Genomic DNA, 22993 nt, shown 5'->3' with positions numbered 1-22993 from the left:
TACCCTTGTTTATAAGGAGATCAAACTTGAAGTTATTTTTCAGGTAAAGTTTCTATTGATTTAAATCAGAGTGAAGAGTATAGAAATTGGCCCATTGCGACTAAGGGCAACAATTACAGTTTTGAAGATAATATTTAGAGAAGAAACCCAAAAAGTTAATTTATCCTCAATGCATAACACTAAGGTGTTTGAGAGGTTAACTTGTACTGTACTTTACAGCAATGATATTGTCAAGAGACTGGAAAGAGATATCAGTGTCAGATTAGGAATAAGCACTTTATACTACAGCATTTGATCATTTTATAGTATTGCCTATAAAAGTTTACATAGTACAGAAGACAATTATATTTAAGCAGTATAAATAATAGATTGTAAATTATTTACAAATATAATTAATCAGTGAATAGCAGATATTAATTCCAAAGAAAGTGGTTTCCCTTTCAATATGAATGTGTCACATACCATTACATTGTCTTATGCCATTTTACTGTGTCAGTTCTTGTTGGCTGACACATGCTGCAACTTAAAACATGACACTGCAGGTAAAGTGAATGTGCTAGGAAATATACAGAAAAATACACCATTTGGGGATTAGAACTACTAATTGTTAGCACCCACTTCTCAGTGAGTCAAGCACAGGCCAGAATTGAACAGAAATGTTCTGTTGTCAGCAGTTAAGTAGTAGAAATTTTGGAAGTCAATATTATATAGAGAGTACACAAAGGGTTTTAAAAAGCCAGCAGACGAAAAATCACTATGCATAATGAAAAAGGATGAAGTGCTGTACTCAGCAGGTAAAGAAAGAGAGAACACTTCTACTGTCTCTCCATTCTGTCAGTCCATCAGGGTTGTGTGAACAGTAGTATCTAATCATTCCGATAGAATGTCCATCTGAGTGGGAGGAAAATGGAAGGCTGGTCCCAGGCAGACAATGCTAGTGACAGGCCTGCTATTGATTTCCTGCTGGACTGAGTATTCTATTATTTTCTGTAAGTTAGCAGATTTTAACACTGTACATGTTCCCAACATTTCAGTGCACATTTTCAGAAGATTCACGGCACATTCAAGAGCCACTGAAACTTTTTAGGTCCTGGTAAAGTACAGTTCAATTAATCTTTGCAAAAGGCACTGGACATCACCCCACCTAAGCCACTAGTGGTATACAGCCCATTATTTGAGTTGGAAGGGCAAGGAGGGGAGAAGAGAGTGAATGTTAGCCAAATACTACTGTCCATGGATCCCTAATGCCCACACATATGAACTGACCTAAAATATATCAGAATTCATTCATTTAAGCTGCAGTGTGAGGACATTCATCTTCACCCATACAAAATAAAAAGAGTCTCTTTGTCAACACTATACACTAAAGGCCATTGCACTCATGTTGCCCACATTAACACTGTCATTCAGAGACTTGATGTGACTGCGGTCACTAAAAAGGAACTTCTTGACAGCAAATATACTCAGAGAAATATATTCCTATTTCACCAGTAATGTATTTGAAGAGTGGTGTTTCCTTTACCTGTTAGAGAGTAAGCACAACAGCCAGCAGCCCATTGTATTTACAAAAAGGACAATCACAAGTGTAAGTGGGTTGGTATTTTTAATGTCATCATCTTCAGGTTTTAGTTTGTTGGTTGATTTTATTTTTTAAGAAGTGGGCTTTGTCTGGCTATATCGAAAGAGGGACAGGAGACACCTGATATGGTTTTAATCAGGTAACAACTTTATTATTAGGTGTCTGGGACTATCCAGCAGATAAAAGTGGACAGTGCAGGTAACTCCATGATCATTCACTAACTACCTGGGCGCTTCTGCTAGCCCCCTCTTTTTCCACCCAGGGCCCCCGGCCAACCCGTTGCTGAGACCTTCACCCAAGGCCTTCCACAGCTCAATGGCACATCTGCAAATTCAGAAACAAAAGTCAGACTTTCCCTGCTTGGCCAACTCTTGCCCTCCCCAGGGAGAGGCTTGAATGCAGGCAGGAAAGGGGTCTCTCAGAGGAGACACCGATTGATGCAGGGAGGCTGAGGCAAGGCGAGTCCCTTTGCTGAGACCTTACTATTTCCCCCTTGAATAAGGGTTACGGTGGGCTATAAGAAAGGGGGTTGGCTCCCTGCTGTGCCGGTCATAGGAGACCTGAATACCTCCCTCCCCCGCCTCCCTCCGGACTTCCATTCTGCTCTTTTAACAACCACTTCTTTTAAGGTGTTTTAAGACCTTTACCAAGCCACTTATCCAGTCGTTGCAGCCCTTCTCTATGGAGTCCCTGCACTGGGCAGCCGCCCCCACACTTATATAATGAGTTGTGACATCATAGCCTAACTCCCTTCCCTACTCACCATAACGAAGCCCTCCCTGAACCTGCTGTGGGGAAAGCAAAAAAACAAAAACCCCACCCCTCTCCACCTTGACCAATCTGGTGGTGAGGGGAAAATTCCTTCCCAGCCCCTAGAAAGGAGCAGCTAGCACAACAGCCACAGCAGGTCCTGAGCAAACCTGGCATTTTGCTGCCTCAAGGGGAGGTAGGGTGGGTGCTGCTCTGCCTGGTCCTCGGAAAAGGGGCTTCTCCCACTGGGCTTGCCCCATTTGACCTCCCCCGCCCTTCTGGTCCCTGAGGAGGAGACTCAGCGTCAGCATCACCACACTGACCCACGCCCCCTTTTGCAGCAGCTTCTGAGCCTCATTCCCACTCCTGGCTGTAAAGTACTATTCTCTCTTCCCTGGCAAGCCAAACAATGCCCCGACTCCCACCCGCACTGTTTAAAGGTGCTGTGTGGTCGTTGACTCAGAGTTTGACTAAAACAATTGCCTCACAATCACTTAACTTGAGAACTGTCCTTTAAATATTCCCCACAATACACAAATACCATAAATAGGCATTCCCTTCTTTCCCAATCAAAATGTGGAGAGGCCTTCCTACACCTCTTTTTAACAAAAGAATATCCCATTGTTTGCTGAAGCTGTCTCTATGTTTTGTTCCATGTACAAAATCACTAAATTTAAAGCTCTTTGAATGTTTACATTAAAAACTCTGTTAGTCAGTGGCAGCGCAAGACTTGGGCTTAAGGGGCTCAAGTTCCAGCCCCATATGTGTTTAAGCCTCTCTTAACAAATGAATATAAAAGCAACGAAGCATGCCTCTCATTTCAGATGGCAGTAGCACCTTATATTGCTTTTAGCTTTAGCCTTCCTTACAAATACCGATTTCTGGCCAGTGAATTCTCTCATATCAATTAAATGAAGAATAATGTTGCATTTTTATTTATATAAAACTAGTTATAAATCATAATAGATGTGTGTAAAATAATGATGAAGGAAAGCATTAAAAATCAAAGGATAAAAGCAAATTTAAAAGAGACACCAATAACTGAAAAAATATTTTTATAGAACGTTCTAATGTTAACATGGAGACAACTTAAAACAAAAATATTGAAATTATTAATGCAGGATGGTGCTTTCTTCACCACATGCACATAACTTTCCTAGATTAATAGGTTTCATGTGAAAGTATGAAAAGGAGAGTAAACCAATTAACCCCCCCCCCCCCCCCCGGCTTCCTTCAAACATACTTACGAAGCACGCACCTTACAATAGATAGAACCATCATTTCCAAAACCCCAGTGTTGATAAATGCTGCTTTCGTCTCTGTAATGGAAAGGTATAATCAAAGAGTTAACCTGCTTAGTTCTTACTAAATAATAAAAAACAAATTAACACACAAATGGCATGTACACTTTTAGTTTCCAGAGTGAGATTTCCCAAATAAAAGATGCATTTTTCACTTTTGCCTGATGAGTCATGATACATATTTTAAAAAACCAAAAAGCTATTCTGAAAAGAAGAAATTAAACATGCCAGTGATACTGAAAACCTATTTCCTTTTCTGTTTTCTTATTGTGTTTTAGATAATCCATCAGCATTTCTTTTGACCACACCATATAAGGAATCAGATTTTAAAAAATTCTTCGTGTTCAAGTTGTGATACTAACTGAGAAATCCCAAATTCTAACTTGACACCGGGATTTTAACTCATGATGCCTTATTTCTGGGGCAAAGGGCTTCAAAATAGCACAAGCTGAAGAAGGAGGATGGACCTTAAGGTTTAGTTTCCTAGATTTCATATCTTTCTCAATCTTAATATTATCTTATGATTTTTAAATCAGTTAACGATATTTCAATATTAAACAATATAAACACTTCAAAACAAGAAGTTCCTTAAATCAGTGCAATTTTATCAGATCTTTAAATAAAGGTTGCTCCTGCCCTTTAGTTTCAGGGTGTTTACAAAAATTCATTTCTGAGGTAGTGTCCTATAGAAGAAAAAAAAGACATCTTATCATTCCAATACCTGGACATTTGCTTAAGGATATATCAGCAGGCAAAAGATCATGTGTGTCTGACTTGTGTAACATTTACTTTAAATGTAAATAAATCAAAACTAGGTTCAGTGCACAATCTTATTCATATGGGACATGTCTTGGGAATGACCTAGTGTAGGTAGAGGAGTTTTTTCCCCTAAGTGTCAGCGAGTGACAGATCTCAATGACACACTGTGCTATTTTTCTGCAGGGAGTGCACCCAGAGTAGAAACATACCCAAAGTTACTAGGAAACTTGACATCTGTAAATCTCCTGGGGCATCACATCAGCCCCCTTTAGGTTATTTCAATTTGATCTACATATCCATGAATATAAAAATCAATATGCCCAATGGTCTAGTAAAACATGCACCCTATCCTATGCAATTGTTCCTTTGCTGGGAAGTATAGGCATAAAAGGAATAGTGACCCTGAGAACTATGCCATTGGGAATATACAATATTAATAAAAGATCTCCCATGCTGATCAGGTTAACAGATATAATCTACTAAAAAACTTTGCCTTGATCTTTCTTTCTAGGGTAGGCTTGCTAAAACAATATTGGAAATGTTTATTTGTTAATAAACGTGAATGTTACCCAGTGTACCTAAGTCAGATTCCATATTTCATAATATTTAATTTTCAGAATTGAGGCCAGCTTGCTAAATCACATGTAGTCCTTATGCACACAAATAGACTTCAATGGGAATACTCATATAAATCAGGGCTACTTCTTCAGTAAGAATTTTTAGAACTGTACCATGTTACTGAGGTGGTTCCTTTGTCATTTGTATGTACCTGTTGATGTTTTCCAGTGTGGAAGTCTGTGGATACAATGAGTTCTTTAAACCATGCCTGAGCATGTAATTAATAATGCTAATATACAGCTTGTAAAACATCTGGTATGTAAAATGAAGAACACACACAAAAACTGGAGGTCAAAAGGGGATAAAGCAAAGAAGCTTTTGTTGTGAATGCCCAACACCAAAACATAAGTTGTATACACTACTGTGCATACTATGGAGTTCTTGAATGAGAATTTGAATCTATACCTGACAAAACCATTCTTGTGGCTTCCACGATGGATTATCTAGTAGTAAGAACACTGGAATGGCACATGCATTTTATATCTTAGAAAGGAGTTCATTTTTAAGCAAAAAAAATTGCAAACAAGTCCCTGGGAGAGTTTGTAATGAATAGCAAAAAAATAAAAATACAAATCCTGTTGCAAGTAGTTTTGCCTTTTGCTTATACTGCTCTAAGTGATCCCAACCTTACATATTCAGTCTAAACTGAATGTTTTTTCATGATAGTATGTTTCTGACATCCGTCTGCAGAGCTGTTCAGCATATTTGGAGTTGCATTTAGTGATCAGAAGGTTATAGATCGCGAGACCTCTGGGATGATGTTTTGTTTCCTGCATTTGCTAAGGAAGTAGATGTCACTGTTAAGTTTTGCTTCCTTTTTCTTCATGTTGTGGAGTTTCCATTTCAGATAGCAAAATTCGATATCTTCCATTGTTGTATGTTTTTCCATTGATTTCAAAGAACTTTGAATCAGGTTTATAGTTATAAGGGACAAAGTGAAAAATCATGTAGATTATGTGATCCTGAAGAAAAGAAAGTCTGATGGTGATGGCCAAGATAAGAAAGAGTTACTGTTAGCATATAACACAACAAGTAACTTTACTTTTTTGTGTTTGGTGGGGAAGGAGAAGGGGAGAAGGACAATATTCCAGTGCTCAACTAACAGAACTCAGCTGGCGTAAATTGTCATAGCTCCACTGACTGCAGGATCTGCCCCAATAAAATTGCAGGATTAGCAGAAATCAGAGCGCATTCAGACTGGGAAAAGCAAACACTATATTGTAGCTTCAACTCCATTTTTAGCTTCTATATTTCAAATAAGCTACATTCTTAAACTGTCCACACCTTTATGATTATTTAAAATCTTTAAAAGAGAGATAGATATGACTAATAATTAGATGACCAGTTATAATTGAAATTCTGACTCCAGTAGGAATTTGAAGATGAAAGGTCAGCTATAATAATACATTGAACAACATATATGATTCGGGAACATTGAAATAAAACAGTACAGCAGCACTTCCCAATAACATTCAAATTACCCATATAATTCTACATATGGCACAAGCAACATATTATCAGTACCTTTTCTGTACTGTTAACTTATATCCTTCCAGAGATGTGTCATCATCCGTCTCAACTCTAATTGGATGACCAATAGCTAGGCAGCTCTGTACCATAGCTCGACTCAGAATCATTCCAGCCTTCCAATGAATGGAGAAAAAAGGGTTTGAATAAGTTAAAAGAACCAGAAAATTCAACAATGTGTCACAAATGGAGAGGTCATTATGCCTGGATAACCCAGGATATTAACAGTTGCAGAAAGTGAAACACTACCCACAACTTAGCAGTCAATGATCCCTGCTCAGAACCAGTGATCTTCTGTACAACAAGGGTGGCATTTTACAGTTCAGTGCAAAATAGAACAGACCCTTGATATCTTCATTTGTCCTTTTTCTGTGCATATTTCACAGTGCAACGATTTAGGGTCCATAACGTGTCACTTGCTATCCTTATAACTACAGAGTTTACTTGAAATATGTATGCACAGAAAAAAAGTTCAGTGAACTGCAAAGATTGCAACAAATCTATAGTCTTTGAGTCAATTTAAAGTTTTACTCCAAGTCTGAAACAGTGCTGGTTAAACATTTTTAAAGACTAGTTTGAACTGTTTTTGTTGTTGTTCTAATGTCCACACTTACTCCCAAAGCAGATGACTGAAAGCTTTGTTAGAAGTGAAACATATAACAATAGTTTATGACATTTCTTTAAATAGCATTTAAAATGATAACAGGTATTTTAACAAGATTTTCCCAAACATTTTTTTGCAATATTTTAATATATTATCAATTGTGAAAAATAGGACAAGGGAGATAGAATAGAAAATAGGAAAAAACTTACTGGATGAAGTAGCTTAGCACCCTGCCAAAGCAGGATTGACCCCCCAAAGAATATTTGCTAACACTTTGTCCTGTGTTCCTTAAAAAGCCCTAAACAATGATGGTCAAGGGGGGAGCATGTCTCACAACTTCTTTTGGGTGCCTATTCCACAGCCTCATGGATATCACAGTCAAGAATTTGTCCTGACATTCACTGATTTTCATTCGATTATTTCTCGTTATATCCTCTTGTACAACCATAAATAATTCCTCTCCATTATTGGTACACACCTATCACTAAGAAAATGTTTATAAGGACAGTTTAAAGTGTAAATCATCACCTGACATAATTTTTATCAGTCTTGGAAAACTGTCATGAAAATTTATCCGATCGGCTGCAAAATCTACTCACCCACCCTTTACCAGGATTATGTTGGTGATGATGATGGGGGTGGTGGGGGTGGGAGTTATGCACTCCAGATTAACAGGCAAATAGAATTTTGAAAAGCTGACTTTTTTATGTCTAGGGTACATAAATATTAAAAAAATAGGTATTATTTACCTTAAATATTTCAGTGACTCCTGGGATGCTACAGGCTAAGAGAGTACTTAAAGCTAGTAGTTGCCATACCAGCATCTATCAATGGTTATTGCATCATGGTACCTGAGATACTGCAGTATTTCCCTGTATAGAGGATGTGATATTATTGACATGAACTGTGACTGTATATAGATCATTGTTGCAACCAAGGTCCTACAGTTGCACCAAATCTTGTACAAAGGAGGTTAAGAAGGGTGTCTATGGAAAGGTTGTGATTTGCTAGTTATGATTATGCTGTCTGTATGTGTGTATCATTTTTGTATTTGAAGTTATGAATATTGGCTATGTTCTTGTATCTCAATGTGTTTGATTCTAAGTAGCATCAGTGAAGCATTTGGTCAGCTTCTTGAGAAAGTACTATTCTGAGTAAATGCCCAATCAAGAAACACTTAACTGAAAATGGACTTTGGGAGATGCCAATCCACATCTGAACTTTCGTGGGAATGTTCAAACTAACATGTAAACAATGGCATTGGCCTGCAAAAAGCTGAATCATTCATGGACATGTGACTTGCCCAGGTGGCTACAAACTCCATCTTGATGCTGTGATTTTTCACAGAAGAACAAAGGGGTTTCCACCCACAAGAGAGAGAATATAAAAAGCCCTGGAAACCTCTCCATTTTGTCTTCAGCTGGCTACAGAGATGGCCTCTCCACCCCAAAGAGATGCCTGAAAGAAACTGGAACAAAGGACTGTAACTACGGGGGGTATGAGTGATTGCTGGACCCAGGCCATAAACCACAACATTGGTCTGAAAAGGATTGGGCTCAGACTAGGAAAGAGTCTAGTCTGTGAAAGAAGCTTATTGGAACATCTCTGAAGGTGAGATTTATCTGTGTTAAGTTTCCTACTGTATTAGGCTTAGACTTGCGTGTTTTGTTTTATTTTGCTTGGTAACTTACTTTGTTCTGTCTGTTATTACTTGAAACCACTTAAATCCTACTTTTTATACTTAATAAAATCAATTTTATTAATTAACCCAGAGTTAGTAATTAATACCTGGGGGAGCAAGCAGCTGTGCATACCTTTCTATCGGTGTTATAGAGGGTGGACAATTTATGAGTTTACCCTGTATAAGCTTTATACAGAGTAAAACAGATTCATTTGGGGTTTAGGCTTCCAGAAAGACTGAATACTGGATGCTGGGAAAGTCTCTGTTAACTGAGAAGCCCCTGGGCTAAGTGAATCTTAGTTTCTGTTAACTGCAAGGGGCGTGGCCCAACCTCTTGGTCTGTGCTGTAGCCAACTGGTGTGTCTAGCTCAGCAAGATGGGAGGAGAGGGAAGCCATCTCTGGCAGGGGGGGTTGTTCTCAGTGGTATCCCAGCACATCTAGTGACAGTCTTGAGGGAGTTTCTGTGACCAAACCCGTCACACAGGACATAACATAACTGCAGGATAAAAGATTCTATAGGTTAATAGCTATTGATAAATATTTACTTTTCAATGGCACTTGCTGTACAAAGAAGTTTTTTTAAAACAAACTAAATGTTTTAGTGATTTGTCTAATCCATAATAGTCATAGGTAGATGCACAATAATTAACCTTTATACCCACATAATAAAATGTCATAACAAGAAGTTACTGTGGATGGTTCAGCTAAATTGAGCACAGAAGTAAATGTTCATCCAAAACTTAAACTGAAGTGTGTTGCAAGGTTTGATAAAGTTTGGGTAACTTAGTTTATTTGGAATTTCACAGGCCACTGCATTTTGTGGTGTCATCTAGGGCACCAAGCTGAAATGGCAGGACTTCTGACAAGCCAGGAAACACTAGACATCTCACAAGAAAGGCTGTTTCTTGAGATTTCCAGACAGAAGGAATTTGGGTCAGATTCAAAAAAGGATTCAAACATTTCCATGAATATCTTCATTAAACCTCTGAACCTTTGGGGTTCAAGTATCTTTGAGAATTACATGCTGCATGTATAGATTTTGCTTTTTATAGCTCAAAAAAACAGTTATGAGAGAAGGAGAATACCAAAAGGGTTTAGTCAACATTATGGATCCGAGACTTGCAAAATTAGGAGAGACAAACAAGACACATTTCTGACTTGCAGGAGGGCAAAGAAAGCATTTAAATCACACAAACTCCCCCAAATTAGTACTCTTATAATGCAAAACAACCAGACGCTGACATCAAATATTACAAAGCAGATCAGATAGTTGAATAATGGGCTGAGACACTTTATTGCATGTCACATATCTAGGTATGATATAATAAATGTAAGATATTGCATTTATGAGGGAATTTATGAAAAAACGCTCATAAAGTAACAAAGAGTCTATTCAAATGTGTTCATTTTATCCTGCCCAATGAAAAAAAAATCAGAGGACTTCAGCACTTGTTTCTTTCATACCACATAAAAACAAAGGGAAAAAAATCAGCTAAGATAATTTCAAAAGCCTGTCAATTAATTATCTGAAATTGTTTATTAAAGAGCAATCTCTCTTACTTCCATATGTCTCAAACTTGCTTTGGATCATTGTTCCAAAGTCCACTGGAGCAAGTGTGAACAATAATTACATATTTGGACTTTTATCTTGCCTACTGACTTCAATGGGACCCCAATTGGGCACAGGGATGTGTTGATATAGAGCTCATTGCAGAAGTGGGGCCTTGGATGCTTAATGTTAAATGGATGAATCAGGAAATTTTACTACTTTAAGTGAAGCAATGAAAAATAAAACCTGAATCACTTCTCACAAGCCATATTTATTAGTTAGATGTAGATATAGATAAATGAGCGATATAATTTATCTCAGGGGTGCCCAAACCACGGCTTGCGAGTCGCATGCGCCTCTTTTACAGTTAAAGTGGCCTCCCCTTTCTCTACCTATCATACGGGGTGGGGGCAGCTTGGGGCTTCTGCCCTGCAGTGGGGTGGTGGGGCTAAGGACTTCTTCTGCCTATCAGGGAGGGGTTCTCAGGGCTTCAACCCTGTGGAGCGTGCCTGCCGAGGCTTAGGGCTTCAGCAGACGTGGGCTGAAGCCCCGAGATCCCTCCTCCCTGCAGGGCGGAAGCCCTGAGCCCCAGCAGATGCCTCCCATGGGGCTGAAGCCCTGAGCCCTGGGAGGTGCCTCCAACAGGGCTGAAGCCCTGAGCCCCGGCAGGTGCGTCCCATGGGGCTGAAGTCCCAAGACACCCACAGGGATGAAGCCCTGAGCCATGGTAGGCATGTCCTGGCTCTTGAACTTCTGAAGATTGTTGTATGGGCTCGGAGGGTCAGTAAGTTTGGCCACCCTGATATATAGACATACGCACATATCTCATATAAAAATTTAAACGGTTATAGAATGAGATATTTGCTTTTAACCTCATTCTAGATCTCCTCTCAGAAACAGACACCCAAAGAATCCTGTTTATATGGTGCTATTCCAGGCTGAAACAGTTAAATGGATGTGCCCCCTCCCCTGAGTGATGTGCCACTTACACTATAGCTATGCCTTTTAGGAAAATAAGTACAGTACAAGTAGCGTACAATTTCCCACAGTGTTAGCAATATGCTTCTGCTTGACAAGTGTGTAATGGCTGTCTTGTTGCAGATCATTTGACTTGAACTCGATAGGCCTGGTTTGGCATTCTGTGACTGGTTACATTCATCCAGAGGTGAAGTTCCACAACAAAATGATCTGAGGGAAGCAATTAGTATTCAGAATAGGGTTGCCAACCCTCCAGGATTGTCCTGGAGTCCCCAGGAATTAAAGATTGATCTTTCATTAAAGATTATATCATGAGATGAAATCTCCAGGAATACATCCAAACAAAATTGGCTACCATAATTCAGAACTACAATAGGCCCTCTGGCATGTGAATGGGATCTGTGCAAGGCTGCAATAATTTCTGGTATGTAATATGGTACAAATCAAGCACATTACAAAACTGATAATATTAGCCAATAAAATTTTGGTTTTAGTCTCTATTCTTTAAAATAATTCTGTAATTTTTGGGACAACTGCAACTGCATGACTCTTAATATGACAAATACATAAAATTTAGTGAATTTATAAACTCTTTAAAGTTTGGAAATAGTGTATTGGCTGAAATACAGTTGGGCAATGGAAGCTCTCAGCTCTCCTATAGTTCAATTTTGCAAAGATTAGCAAACAGTTTGGCCCCATATTAGTGCTGTGTTTTTCAGCAAGGATGAGAGAACACACATTCAAAAGTGAAAAAACAGCAGGGTCCAGTTTTCCGTGATTTAGTTCCTGTTCTTGTGTAGGGCTCAACAAACCCCTAAAGCTGCCCATCAACCAAGTATAGCCAAAGCACAGTCCACTCTGGGCATGCCTCTTCTTGTCCTTAGCATGCTCCCTCTGCTGGTAGCTGAGAAAACAGAGGTATAATTGATTTTTCAGTCTGGTGGCAGTTTTGAAAAAAATTTAAAGAATAAAAATTGGTTCAGTTCAAACCAAACTTGAAATGTTTCAGAATTTCTGGTGAAGTGAAAAAAGTCAGTTTTAGGTCTGTTTCAGAGCGGGGATTCTAATCTGGGTCTCGCACATCCCAGCTGAGTGTCCTAACCACCTGGTTCAAGGTTATGGGGGGAGTGGGGCGCAGCAGCAGCACTAACAGCCCCTTCTTCTCTTCACCAGCTACAGTACTATTTACACCTTGTAGAGGGCTATGTGGAAATGTACTCTACATGCCGCCAAAAGCAGCATGCAGTGTAGACATACCTTAAAGGAGCCAGTGAGGCACAGCTTAGGTGAGTAAAGAACATGCTTGAAGGGTGTGGTTATATATGTGAGTACATACCCTACACACACTCTACTCCTCCAAGCCATGCCTCGTTGTCTACACTGCTATTTTAGCTATGTAGTATGCCACTGCTGGAGCCTTTCCCCTCTGCAGGGAAAGACCCCCGCAGCAGGAAAGGCTCTGGAAGGGAGGAGGCAGCAAAGAAAGGCTCTGCCAGCCCTCTGCTGCTGAATCCCTTCCCCACCACAAGGAAAGATTCCGGCAGTGCAGAAAGGCAAGGGGGAAGCTCAGACTTTCCTCGCTGTCTTTCCCTGCCATAGCCTTTCCTTGCTACAGTGAAAGGCTCCAGCAGTGGGCAGCTGCTGAAGCTCTTCTCCACTGTCTCCACTCTGCCAGAGCCTTTCTCTAACACACATAGCTACACATTGCAGTGTGGATGCTGCAGGTTTTTCACTGAGCTGTGTACCTACACATACCCCCATATGCTGCTGCCAATAGTGTCTAGTATAGAAGTAGCCTAAAAATTAATAAAAGGAGTACTTGTGGCACCTGAGAGACTAACAGCTCACTTCATCGGATGCTGTAGCTCACAAAAGCTTATGCTCAAATAAATTTGTTAGTCTCTAAGGTGCCACAAGTACTCCTTTTCTTTTCGCGAATACAGACTAACATGGCTGCTACTCTGAAACCTAAAAATTAATGTGAGTTGTGTGACTAAATCTGCCATGCAATGAGAAAAAAATAGTGTCCAATATGCTGAACATGTTGTATACGCTGATTTTTTAGTACTTTTATGTGAACTATGAGAAGTTCACAGTGTTATTTTCTAATTGTACTTACTAATTTACAGTACAACCTCAGTGTTATGAACATCTTGGGAATGGAGGTTGTTCGTTACTCTGAAATATTCGTACCTGAACAAAACATTATGGTTGTTCTTTCAAAAGTTTACAACTGAACATTGACATAATATACCTTTGAAACTTTACTACGCAGAAGAAAAATGCTGTTTTCCCTTTTTTTTAGTAGTTTATGTTTAACACAGTACTGAACTGCTTGACAAAGCCCTGACTGGGATGATTTAGTTGGGGATTGGTCCTGCTTTGAGCACGGGGTTGGACTAGATGACCTCCTGAGGTCCCTTCCAATCCTGATATTCTATGATTCTATGAACTGTGCCTGCTTTTTTGGGGCGGGAGGTGTCTCTTCTGCTGCCTGACTGTGTACTTCTGGCTCCAAATGAGGAGTGTGGTTGACTGGTCAGTTCAGAACTCTGGTGTTCATAACTCTGAGGTTCTACTGTAGTTGTTTTTTTGTACTATAACATGAATTATTCAAATACATTGGTAATAATTCACTTCCTGAGAAGCAACAAGATAGGAATGAAGTTTAAAAATGTTGTCTTCATGAGCTAAGACAAATACCAGACTACCATAATAGCTTGTCCAATTTCCATCACCAATGTATAGTACAAGAAAGAAGTTTACAAGACTTAAGGTTACTTTCTTTTCCAACGCATTACATAATGTAACAAATACAGTTTGCTTGATATTAATCCAGAACTGAAAGCATAAAGTAAAACACAGAAGATAATGGCTAGTATCAGTATGTCTCCTTTCTCCAAAATACAGCAACTTCACACAGCAAATTAGGGCCAAATTTTGCATTGGTTTATCTGGAGCCTCCCTCCCGCCCTCCACCTCTTTCCTTTTATCCTTACTTTCAGCCTATCCTTTTTGTCTTCTCTATCAAATGGTGGCCACAAGAAAGATATCATTATTTTTAAAGGTTTCAGCAGAAAGGTAGTCCCTGCATTTTGATCTAAATACTATCAGCTTGTTTTCACTCCAGTCTCCTCCGAAACAGTGTTTTACAGCTGGGCTCTGACCAGTGAGCATGCTTTGTTGCTGGCACCTAGAAGTCTTATTCTGTACTTCACCAGCTGCATCTTAACTGCTGAGCACAGCTGTTTTGGTAGGTTGTGGAAGAACAAGTGGTCTTTGAAAAAAACAAAAAACAGCACTTGATCCATTAAGTGCTCTCTAGATTAGTATCAGGATTCTAATTTCGTCCACTAGCAAAAAAGGAACAGCAGAAAACATTAATACCATCCTTTATCTTTTTTTTAAAAAGTGGGTTGCCTGTGTGTTGCATGAGTTATAGCTCCTATAAGGAACTGACCCTTGACTCCATGTAAAATTAATTCCATAGTCTAAACTGAGGGTGATGAAACTATCCATGTAGCCAAAGCTCCAGTGGCCGCCTTCCCTGTTGTAGGGTATAAAGAGACCCTGCACAGCCAGGCTCCATGTCACATGGAAGATATGTGCCCCTGTGCAGATTCCCAGCTTTCTATTCCTTCCCAAACCCCCAATGCAGCGGAACCCCAAGTAGGCTTGGGGAGGTGGGGACAAGATTCACCCCAAGGGGAGAATTCATATTTTGAATTTTAAAAAATCTAACTTTAATATAATAGAGTCTGACCAAAGTTATCAAGAAAAAGCTGCCATAATGATGTTATTATTAGCCCACGAAATAGAAACCCCTGAAGTAGCCCAAAACACTGCAGAGTGCAAAGACTAATTGTGATGCCTCTTATAATTATTCTTCCCTTTTATGCCAGTGAATTTCATTTATTGCCACTAAAATTGATATCCTATCTGATCAATACAATACCTTTGTGATCAGCCACATGTTAGCCAGAGGCCACAGTGTTGATGGGACACTTAGATCCCGATAGTCCTTTCTTCTGGGAAGTGCCTTCCTCCTTTTATCCATGGCAACAGAGACATGAAAAACTATCTGGGGATCAGCCTAAATATATTAAAAAAAACAAAAGGATTACTGTAATTGGTATTTTAAATTAATACTACTAGCAAAGTTCAGCAAATACTACAAAATGCCTGCTAATGTACTATACAATCTTAGCATTCTACAGCAGACACGGTATTTTGTACTGTACAGGTTCTGAGTAAGATGATTTGGCCAACAGATGTAAGTATACATGAAGAAATATTTGTGTATGATGCTAATAATAAATAAATTGGATTACAACATATTATGGTTTCATCAATTTAAGGGCTGAGTGCGTCTTGGCCATGAATCCCAAACAAGACACCAAGCACTGTTGCATTCCCCTAAGAGCAGACCTTCATCCTAGTCTCCCCCTTGCTCTGAAAGGTAACTAACCTGCACTGGGTCTAAATGCAGTGCAACATACTTCTTCCAGTACATCTACAGTGACAGACAGAAAATGGTCCTACAGTATTGATTATGTGACCTGTATGTTAAAACCTCACATTAGAAGAACAGTTACAGTGAAATAGATACATTATTTTAGCTATGCTGTAGATTGAATCAACTAATGTACTTAATATTGTACTACCCAATTACAACTAATTTTAATGTAATTAAAATAAAAACTATAAGAATACTTAAAAATCTGGTATATAGTAATTTAATCATTATAACTTTGAAGTTACATGTTCCTACTCTAGTAGTGAGAATTGCCCCTGCCAATCAACTAATAATTTTCTAAGTACTTGAATATGGAGATAATAATCTGAAAGAAGCTCTCACTTTATTAATGGAGTTTTATCCCATCAAGGCACAAAGATTTATACACACAAGTCCCATTAGTTATAGATATAAGACCATTCTGCAACAAAATTTGAATGTCCTATGATTTCTCTTCAATAGGTTTGGGATACACGAGCTAACACAAACACTACTTGATGTTTTCACTAGAAATTATTAGTGAATGATGGAGGTATAAATCTGTATATGAGAAAAACAAGGGCCAGATCCTTGGCCCCATTAAATCTTTTCTCGCCATCCTGAAGAGACATGTAACATACAGGTCATACTATATTCAGTTCCCCAGCACCTTCAGAACTTAAGTGAGTATTGATCAGCTGCAAATGAGGTAGAGAAAATTGTATTGCTCCCCCTGAAAATTGACTCTATTACCACACAGACAGACAGCTCAGTCCAGATCTCCACAATCTTATCTGCAAAATGATTTGAAAAAACTTCACAGTGTCAGATGCTGCGATGAAACGCAAATAGTCTCAGTCCAGTAGATTGTTTCCAACTCAAAACAGTTCTGTTGCTCAGAATTTTGAGTATCCTATGGAAACATAGAAACCCTCTGGACATATTATATGCATATAAATATTCAATAATAACTAATACTACAGTAGGACACTGAAACCCCAGTGAAGATCTGAGGCCTATTGTGCTATACAAACACAAGGTCCCCACCCTGAATTCCTCCCACTTCAGCAGCTGTAGCTCACTTAGTGATTTCCAAGGATGAATGCAAGGAAGCAGGTGTTTAGGAGTCACTATATAAATAGGTAAGGATAACAGATCATTATAATGTCTCCCACAGATCAGCAGAGCAGTCCGTCACAAGACAGCATTCTTCCTCAGAGCCTTTGAATCCTTACAGGTTCCATTAGTCTTTGATGAAAGACCATCAAAACAGGCCCTTCACCCTGACAGGAAAGGAGCATGATAGCATCAAAATAGGTTTTTATTCTGATTAACAACTGAGGACCAGATCCTCAGATGGTGTAAATCAGTATAACTCCCCTGAAGCTAATGCAGCTGAAGATCTGGCCCTGAATATTTATAAGAAATGAAGATGCTGATAAAAAGGTGATAAGATCTTCCATTATTTTTGGCTATATATATATTTTTGACAATATAAAAAAATCCCATATAAATAAAATACACTTAGTACGCTTTTAGGAGATCAAAAATGTATATCTTTGCCAGAATAAATTGTAAGCTGCACTGGCAAAGCAGCAGAAGCAGAACATAAGTGAATACGATTGGGCACAATCTATTACTTGAAATGAAATCTTAGAAGTCTCTATACCCAGTGACTGACAAGATCCCTTTGTCCTCAAAGAATGCTCTCTGTAGAGGCACATCATGCTTCCAATAAACACTGGAGGTCCATCATGTCTTAACACTTGCAATATGACCCTTGTTAATATGTTTGAGGAAAGAAAAGCTTTTGAATGAACCACATTATTCAATATCTTTATAAGCTTCTAAGACAAGGCTATAGTAACAAAAAACAATGTTCTGCTTCCTATTGTTAAGAGGAAGTGAAAGGAAATGAATAGACTCATTGTTCACCCTTAGAATCCCACCTGGATGGAATTATACTTATTTTAAATGAGACTGTGTGTAAATTAGCAGTGTTTCATCTGTAATATAAGGACTACTGATGTATAAGTCAAAACACTCACTTTTCAATGACTGCTTCCATGAAATTTATGACCCAAATATTTTGTATAACCACAACGAGACAGCATTAATGAAGAAATACAGATTAATATAATGGAGATTTAACCTAGGATTTCTGTATTGGAAGTGCTATACACTTCTAACAAGTCTGAAATACAATGATCAGTATTTCTTGTGATTAGGATAAAATTCAGTGGGTCAACAGTAATTCAAATAAGGACAATGTAGCTATTGCAGATGATATTGGCCCTATGTACTTGGTGAGGTGATTAAAGTTTCACTGGAAATAAATTGCTTCTTTGATTTCAAGTACAGAGTCTCCAGCAGAACCATTTTTAAACCATAGAGATGTAGTAATGAAACTATCTGCCACGAGCTTGTGCCCACATGCATCAGCTGCTGTTGGTGGGGCTTCTGAATTGCAAATGAACAGAAAAGCCTAATCAGAAAGGATGTTCAGAACCCAATCTAAGCACCCAAAAAGAAGGGGGGGGAAATAAAAATCCCAGCCTGAAATGAGATATTAGATAAGAATAGTGATGTGGGAAAAATGTGTTGTTGACTTACTTCTAATCCACTCCCTTCTGAAAGCAAATGGGGTGGAGCATATTGTTGAGGCTGGCAAAGCAGCAAAAGCAGAACATAAACACATTTGGCACAGAAATATTTGATTTCATATTACCCGTTAGCCAGCAGCAGGCAGATCTTACAAGGGAATCCCCACAGTTATTGAACAATGACAACGAATATTCTACTAATCCTCCTCCAAAGGTTCCAGGCTTAAGACAGCACTCTTACTCAACCTCACTATTATAAATTGCTATCAGATATCAGAGGTTTCACCACAACTGGGTGGAAGATTGGTTGGGTTGGAATTAGACACAAGTATCATTATGCTGTGTGCCTCTTTGTATAACACCTGCTGCAAGCCCCTATATTCTTGTTATCACTACCACAGGTTTTAATCTTTTAACATTTGGTTTAATGGTGCAGCAGTGAGGAAGAACTGGCCCTTTGTATTCATCACAGGCTGGCACCCAGGACTAACACCATGCTGTTCATCAGGAGATAATAAAGCTGGACAGTACCCAAGTGACACTAGATAAAGAAGCAACAGCATGTTCCTCTCACCAGCCTCAGATCATGTTAAAAACCTGCAGAGCTTGGGGCAATGGCACCCCATAGAAGCAACACTGGCCATTAACTTTCTTATTTGAGATTTCACCTTCTTTATTATATTTGATAGTTTTGCTTCAGACTAGCAGCCCATGACGACAGTGAACTGGAGAGATGTGACTTGAGTGAGTTAGTGTGCTCAAAAAAGCATTAGAAATTGCCTTGAAAAATTATATTAATAGGATGTGCTGTGATACGCTAAGCTGTACTATCACATACCACACAGTACCTTGTTTCTATGACACATACTATTAAACATAAGCCCACAAATAGAAGCAAGCAATACATCCATTCCACCCTCCAATAAAATTATTACTTTAAAATTTTTCCTTTCAGAAAAAAGGCAAAGGGATAAAGCATATGGTGTAGCCATAAACAATAATATTGGAAATTGTTCAAGCAAAGCCAAGTTATCATAGAGAACAACATCTGAAAAAATTCATTTACTAACATTAGCTGAGACTTGGTCTGTAAAAAGGAACTTGTTACTTTACTGTTATTATTTACAGCTAGTGGTTCTCAACCAGTGGTACACGTACCCCTGAGGGTACGCAGAGGTCTTCCAGGGGTTACATCAACTCATCTAGTTATTTGCCTAGTTTTACAACAGGCTACATAAAAGCCACTAGTGAAGTCAGAACAAACTAAAATTTCATGCAGACAATGGTTTGTTTATACTGCTCTATATTCTATACACTGAAATGTAAGTACAATATTTATATTTCAATTGATTTATAATTATATGGTATAAATGTGAAAGTAAGCCATTTTTCAGTAATAGTGTGCTGTGACACTTGTACTTTTATGTCTGATTTTGTAAGCAAGTAGTTTTTAAGTAAGGTGAAACTTGGGGTATGCACGACAAATCAGATTCCTGAAAGGGACACAGTAATCTGGAAATTTTGAGAGCCACTGATTTACACAGCACTATAAATATGCATTTAAGTGAGCTGACTGTAGGTATTTCAGCACATTGTGAATGATGCATTTTTATATTGAGGAGGAATTCTCTAAGGGAGTGATAGCACTGAAGTTACAAGGGCAGATTAATTGACTGAAAGCAATGTAAGGAGGTGCAAATTACACATCTCTTTGAGAGCTTGGGCCTTGTGGAGGAGTCACCCTGAGAAGGACAGGTGAGAATATTAGCTATCCTCAACCCTGTTTCCTGCCAGCAGTAATGGTAACAGATTTAACTATGGACAGGGCATTAGAGGAGCCTTACTGGTAGAGGCTGCTCAGAGGATGTACTGAATCCATGCATTGTTTAACCATTCTGGCCACACCTTTTTGGCTTCCTGGAGAGGGCTGGCCCTCTAGAGGCCTTTTGGTAGAGGAGACGTTGTTGCTATTTCTCAGCGCTGTAGTCTTGCCTCTCCTCTAGCTACACCCCTAATGACAACAGCAGGGAAGTTCTATGCCACTGAAGGTTATCCCCTGCAGTAGGGTGATTCTCCTCTGCCCAGTTACATCAGCTTTCTAACCAGAGTCCAAGCTGACTGTGTTAAACTTAAAGGAAATATTACTTTATTACTTTTTTTCCTTTTGTAAAATTGTCTTTCAAGAAATGACTAATGACCAAGTAAGAGAAAGAGATTGATAAATATGTGGTTCTCCTCTCACTTATATCAGTGTAATTCAAGAGTAATTCCAATGAAATCAGTAGAACTACACTAGTATATAACTGGTGCAAATGAGAGGAGAAACAGGCCACTGGCATCAGTGCTTTCTGCAACTACTATAGGGAAAAGTGGCAAGAGAAAAAGTTCTCTTATTTTATCTTCCTCCATGTGAATTTTTTTCCAGGCATTGCAATAGAGAATGTCCAAGAAGATGATTGGTCAGCATCAATTTTTTAAAAAACATTATCTAAAGTCACATTGCTGCTGTCTTTAATGGGCTATACGACCAATTCTTTTAATTCAAAATTACTTGACTTTGATAAAAAGTAGAATCTCTTGGTGGATGTACAAATGCATTGGAATTTAATATTGTAGCGCGTCAGAGAATGATAGCTTAAAGATTAATTTGAGTTATTAATATAGTGCTACTTCATATCACAGAATAAAAAGAATAACCTCAAAACAGCTAATATGTAATATTAGTGAGTTACCATTATCTGAAGATTTTTAGAATTTATACTAGATGCCGAATTCAAGGTGAGATTTTTAAAAGCACCTGAAGTGAGTTCTGAGCACAAACTGACATCCACTTGGGTGCTTCTGAAAATCCCTCCTCTTCACCACACTGTTAAATATTTTAGAATCCCATTAAAGAATAGGTCATCTATCATGCTCATCCATCTTCTTTTTAAGCTGAAATTTAATTTGTGACACTCATTTCTATTTCTGACAGAGAGACAGTTATACAAGTAGTGCAAAGGTTTTCTCAAATATAAGGGATGATGGGGGTTCATATCTTTTTGGACTTGGCCAGGATTACTACATCATGCCAGAGAAGATTTCTGAATCATTGATCAGAGTTTCTATCAGTAGGCATTTAGGCATCACAGTATTTCTTTTCTGGCTAAACTGTATTATTGTTGAACACTATATTATATATGGATAATATAATAAGATTAATAATCTTTAACAAACACAAATAGCTTAATATTCAGAATATATATATATATATATATATATATATATATATATATATATTCTGAATATGAACCTGCTGTAACTTTTTTTGAATGAGTACCAAAATAAAAGTAGTGACGACAGATTTGGATGAATGGTTTGGAAGATGATGCATTATTTCATATTTCCTGAATATGAATAGTTTAGTTCCTGAAAGGAGAGTTGCTTGGATAGCTATGCTTGGATTTCATATCTTCTTTAAAACAAGATACAGAAACTTCAAGTGGGAATATTGTCAAATGGTGGTAGCAATGACTTACTTGCCGGTGAAACAACATGTAGCAGTGCAATGTGACTTTTTTCTTAGTACTCTTTTTTAATATTGACAGCCTTCGTGTGACATATTTAGAGGACTTGAATTTGACAAAATAATTGTATTAAAAGTATTAAACAGTTAAAGCAGGACTCAGGTGGTACTTAGGCCACGAGCTGGATCTCTGCACAGGGTGAATTTTATCAAACGTTGATTGACTGAGTAGAATATACAACTTCCTTTAACATTAGTGGGAACTGAGGACTTAAAGCCCTATACAGCACCTTGAAATTTTACCATTATGTCACAAATATGAGTGGAAACAATTCAGGAACTTGTGCACTAAAGTTTAAATTGCTCTTCATATTTAGTAAAAGGTCAAGCATATAGAAGTGTATGTGAGGTCCAAAATTATAGTTTCTCCAAGACTTCCTTTGTTAAAAGTACAATATGATGAATTCCACAAAAGCAGTGTGAATGGACAAATAACCTGACCTGACAAAGTGCCCAAGGATGACATCTGCTGATGGCCATCTATCCCACCTTGCTGATGTACAGGCCAATCTTCCTCACCGGTGACAAAAGAGCAACAGGTTGTAATTGTCAGGGTTATCTGTAGCCCCAGATGTACGCATTGGGATTGTATGTCATAAATTCTACTCAGTGGGAAATATTTTATTTTTAATCTTCTATTGACAAGTAACAGCTAGGGGTTGAGCAATAATATCTATATCTGAAGTCAATTTTTAAATGTATGTATCCAGAACATCTGAGCCTTTTCCTTTTTACTGTGTAATCTTCTTAGTGTCTTCTGCACCTCATTGAGCTCCAAGGTTCGCAAATACACAATACTGTAGATATCCAGCATCTCTGCCCTGAATTTAGCTTTAAAGGAGTCTCTCTTGAGAATATCAAATTATCATTCACAATACACTGTTCACCCCCAGATGTGTAATTGTTGAATGCTCTCACCCTGTTTCAAAATGGATAAGCCTCAATAGGTTAGTACAGTTGTAGTTTTTAAGCTTATATTAACT

General features: G+C 38.4%; 1 protein-coding gene across 1 annotated transcript in view; it reads right to left on the bottom strand.

Moving 5' to 3' along the window:
* Positions 1 to 22993, bottom strand: part of DCDC1 (doublecortin domain containing 1) — a 418614-nt gene that overhangs the window by 162498 nt on the left and 233123 nt on the right. The window contains exons 15-17 of the mRNA XM_074955137.1: positions 15303 to 15440; positions 6532 to 6650; positions 3588 to 3648 (exon numbers count right to left, since the gene is read on the bottom strand). Coding sequence (XP_074811238.1) covers positions 3588 to 3648; positions 6532 to 6650; positions 15303 to 15440 — 318 coding nt within the window. The remainder of the gene's footprint in view (positions 1 to 3587; positions 3649 to 6531; positions 6651 to 15302; positions 15441 to 22993) is intronic.

Source organism: Natator depressus, chromosome 6 (genome assembly GCF_965152275.1).
Source record: "Natator depressus isolate rNatDep1 chromosome 6, rNatDep2.hap1, whole genome shotgun sequence".
Lineage (NCBI taxonomy): Eukaryota > Metazoa > Chordata > Testudines > Cheloniidae > Natator > Natator depressus.
The sequence above is the reverse complement of the archived record's forward strand: the minus strand, read 5'-3'. Positions and strand labels throughout refer to the sequence as shown.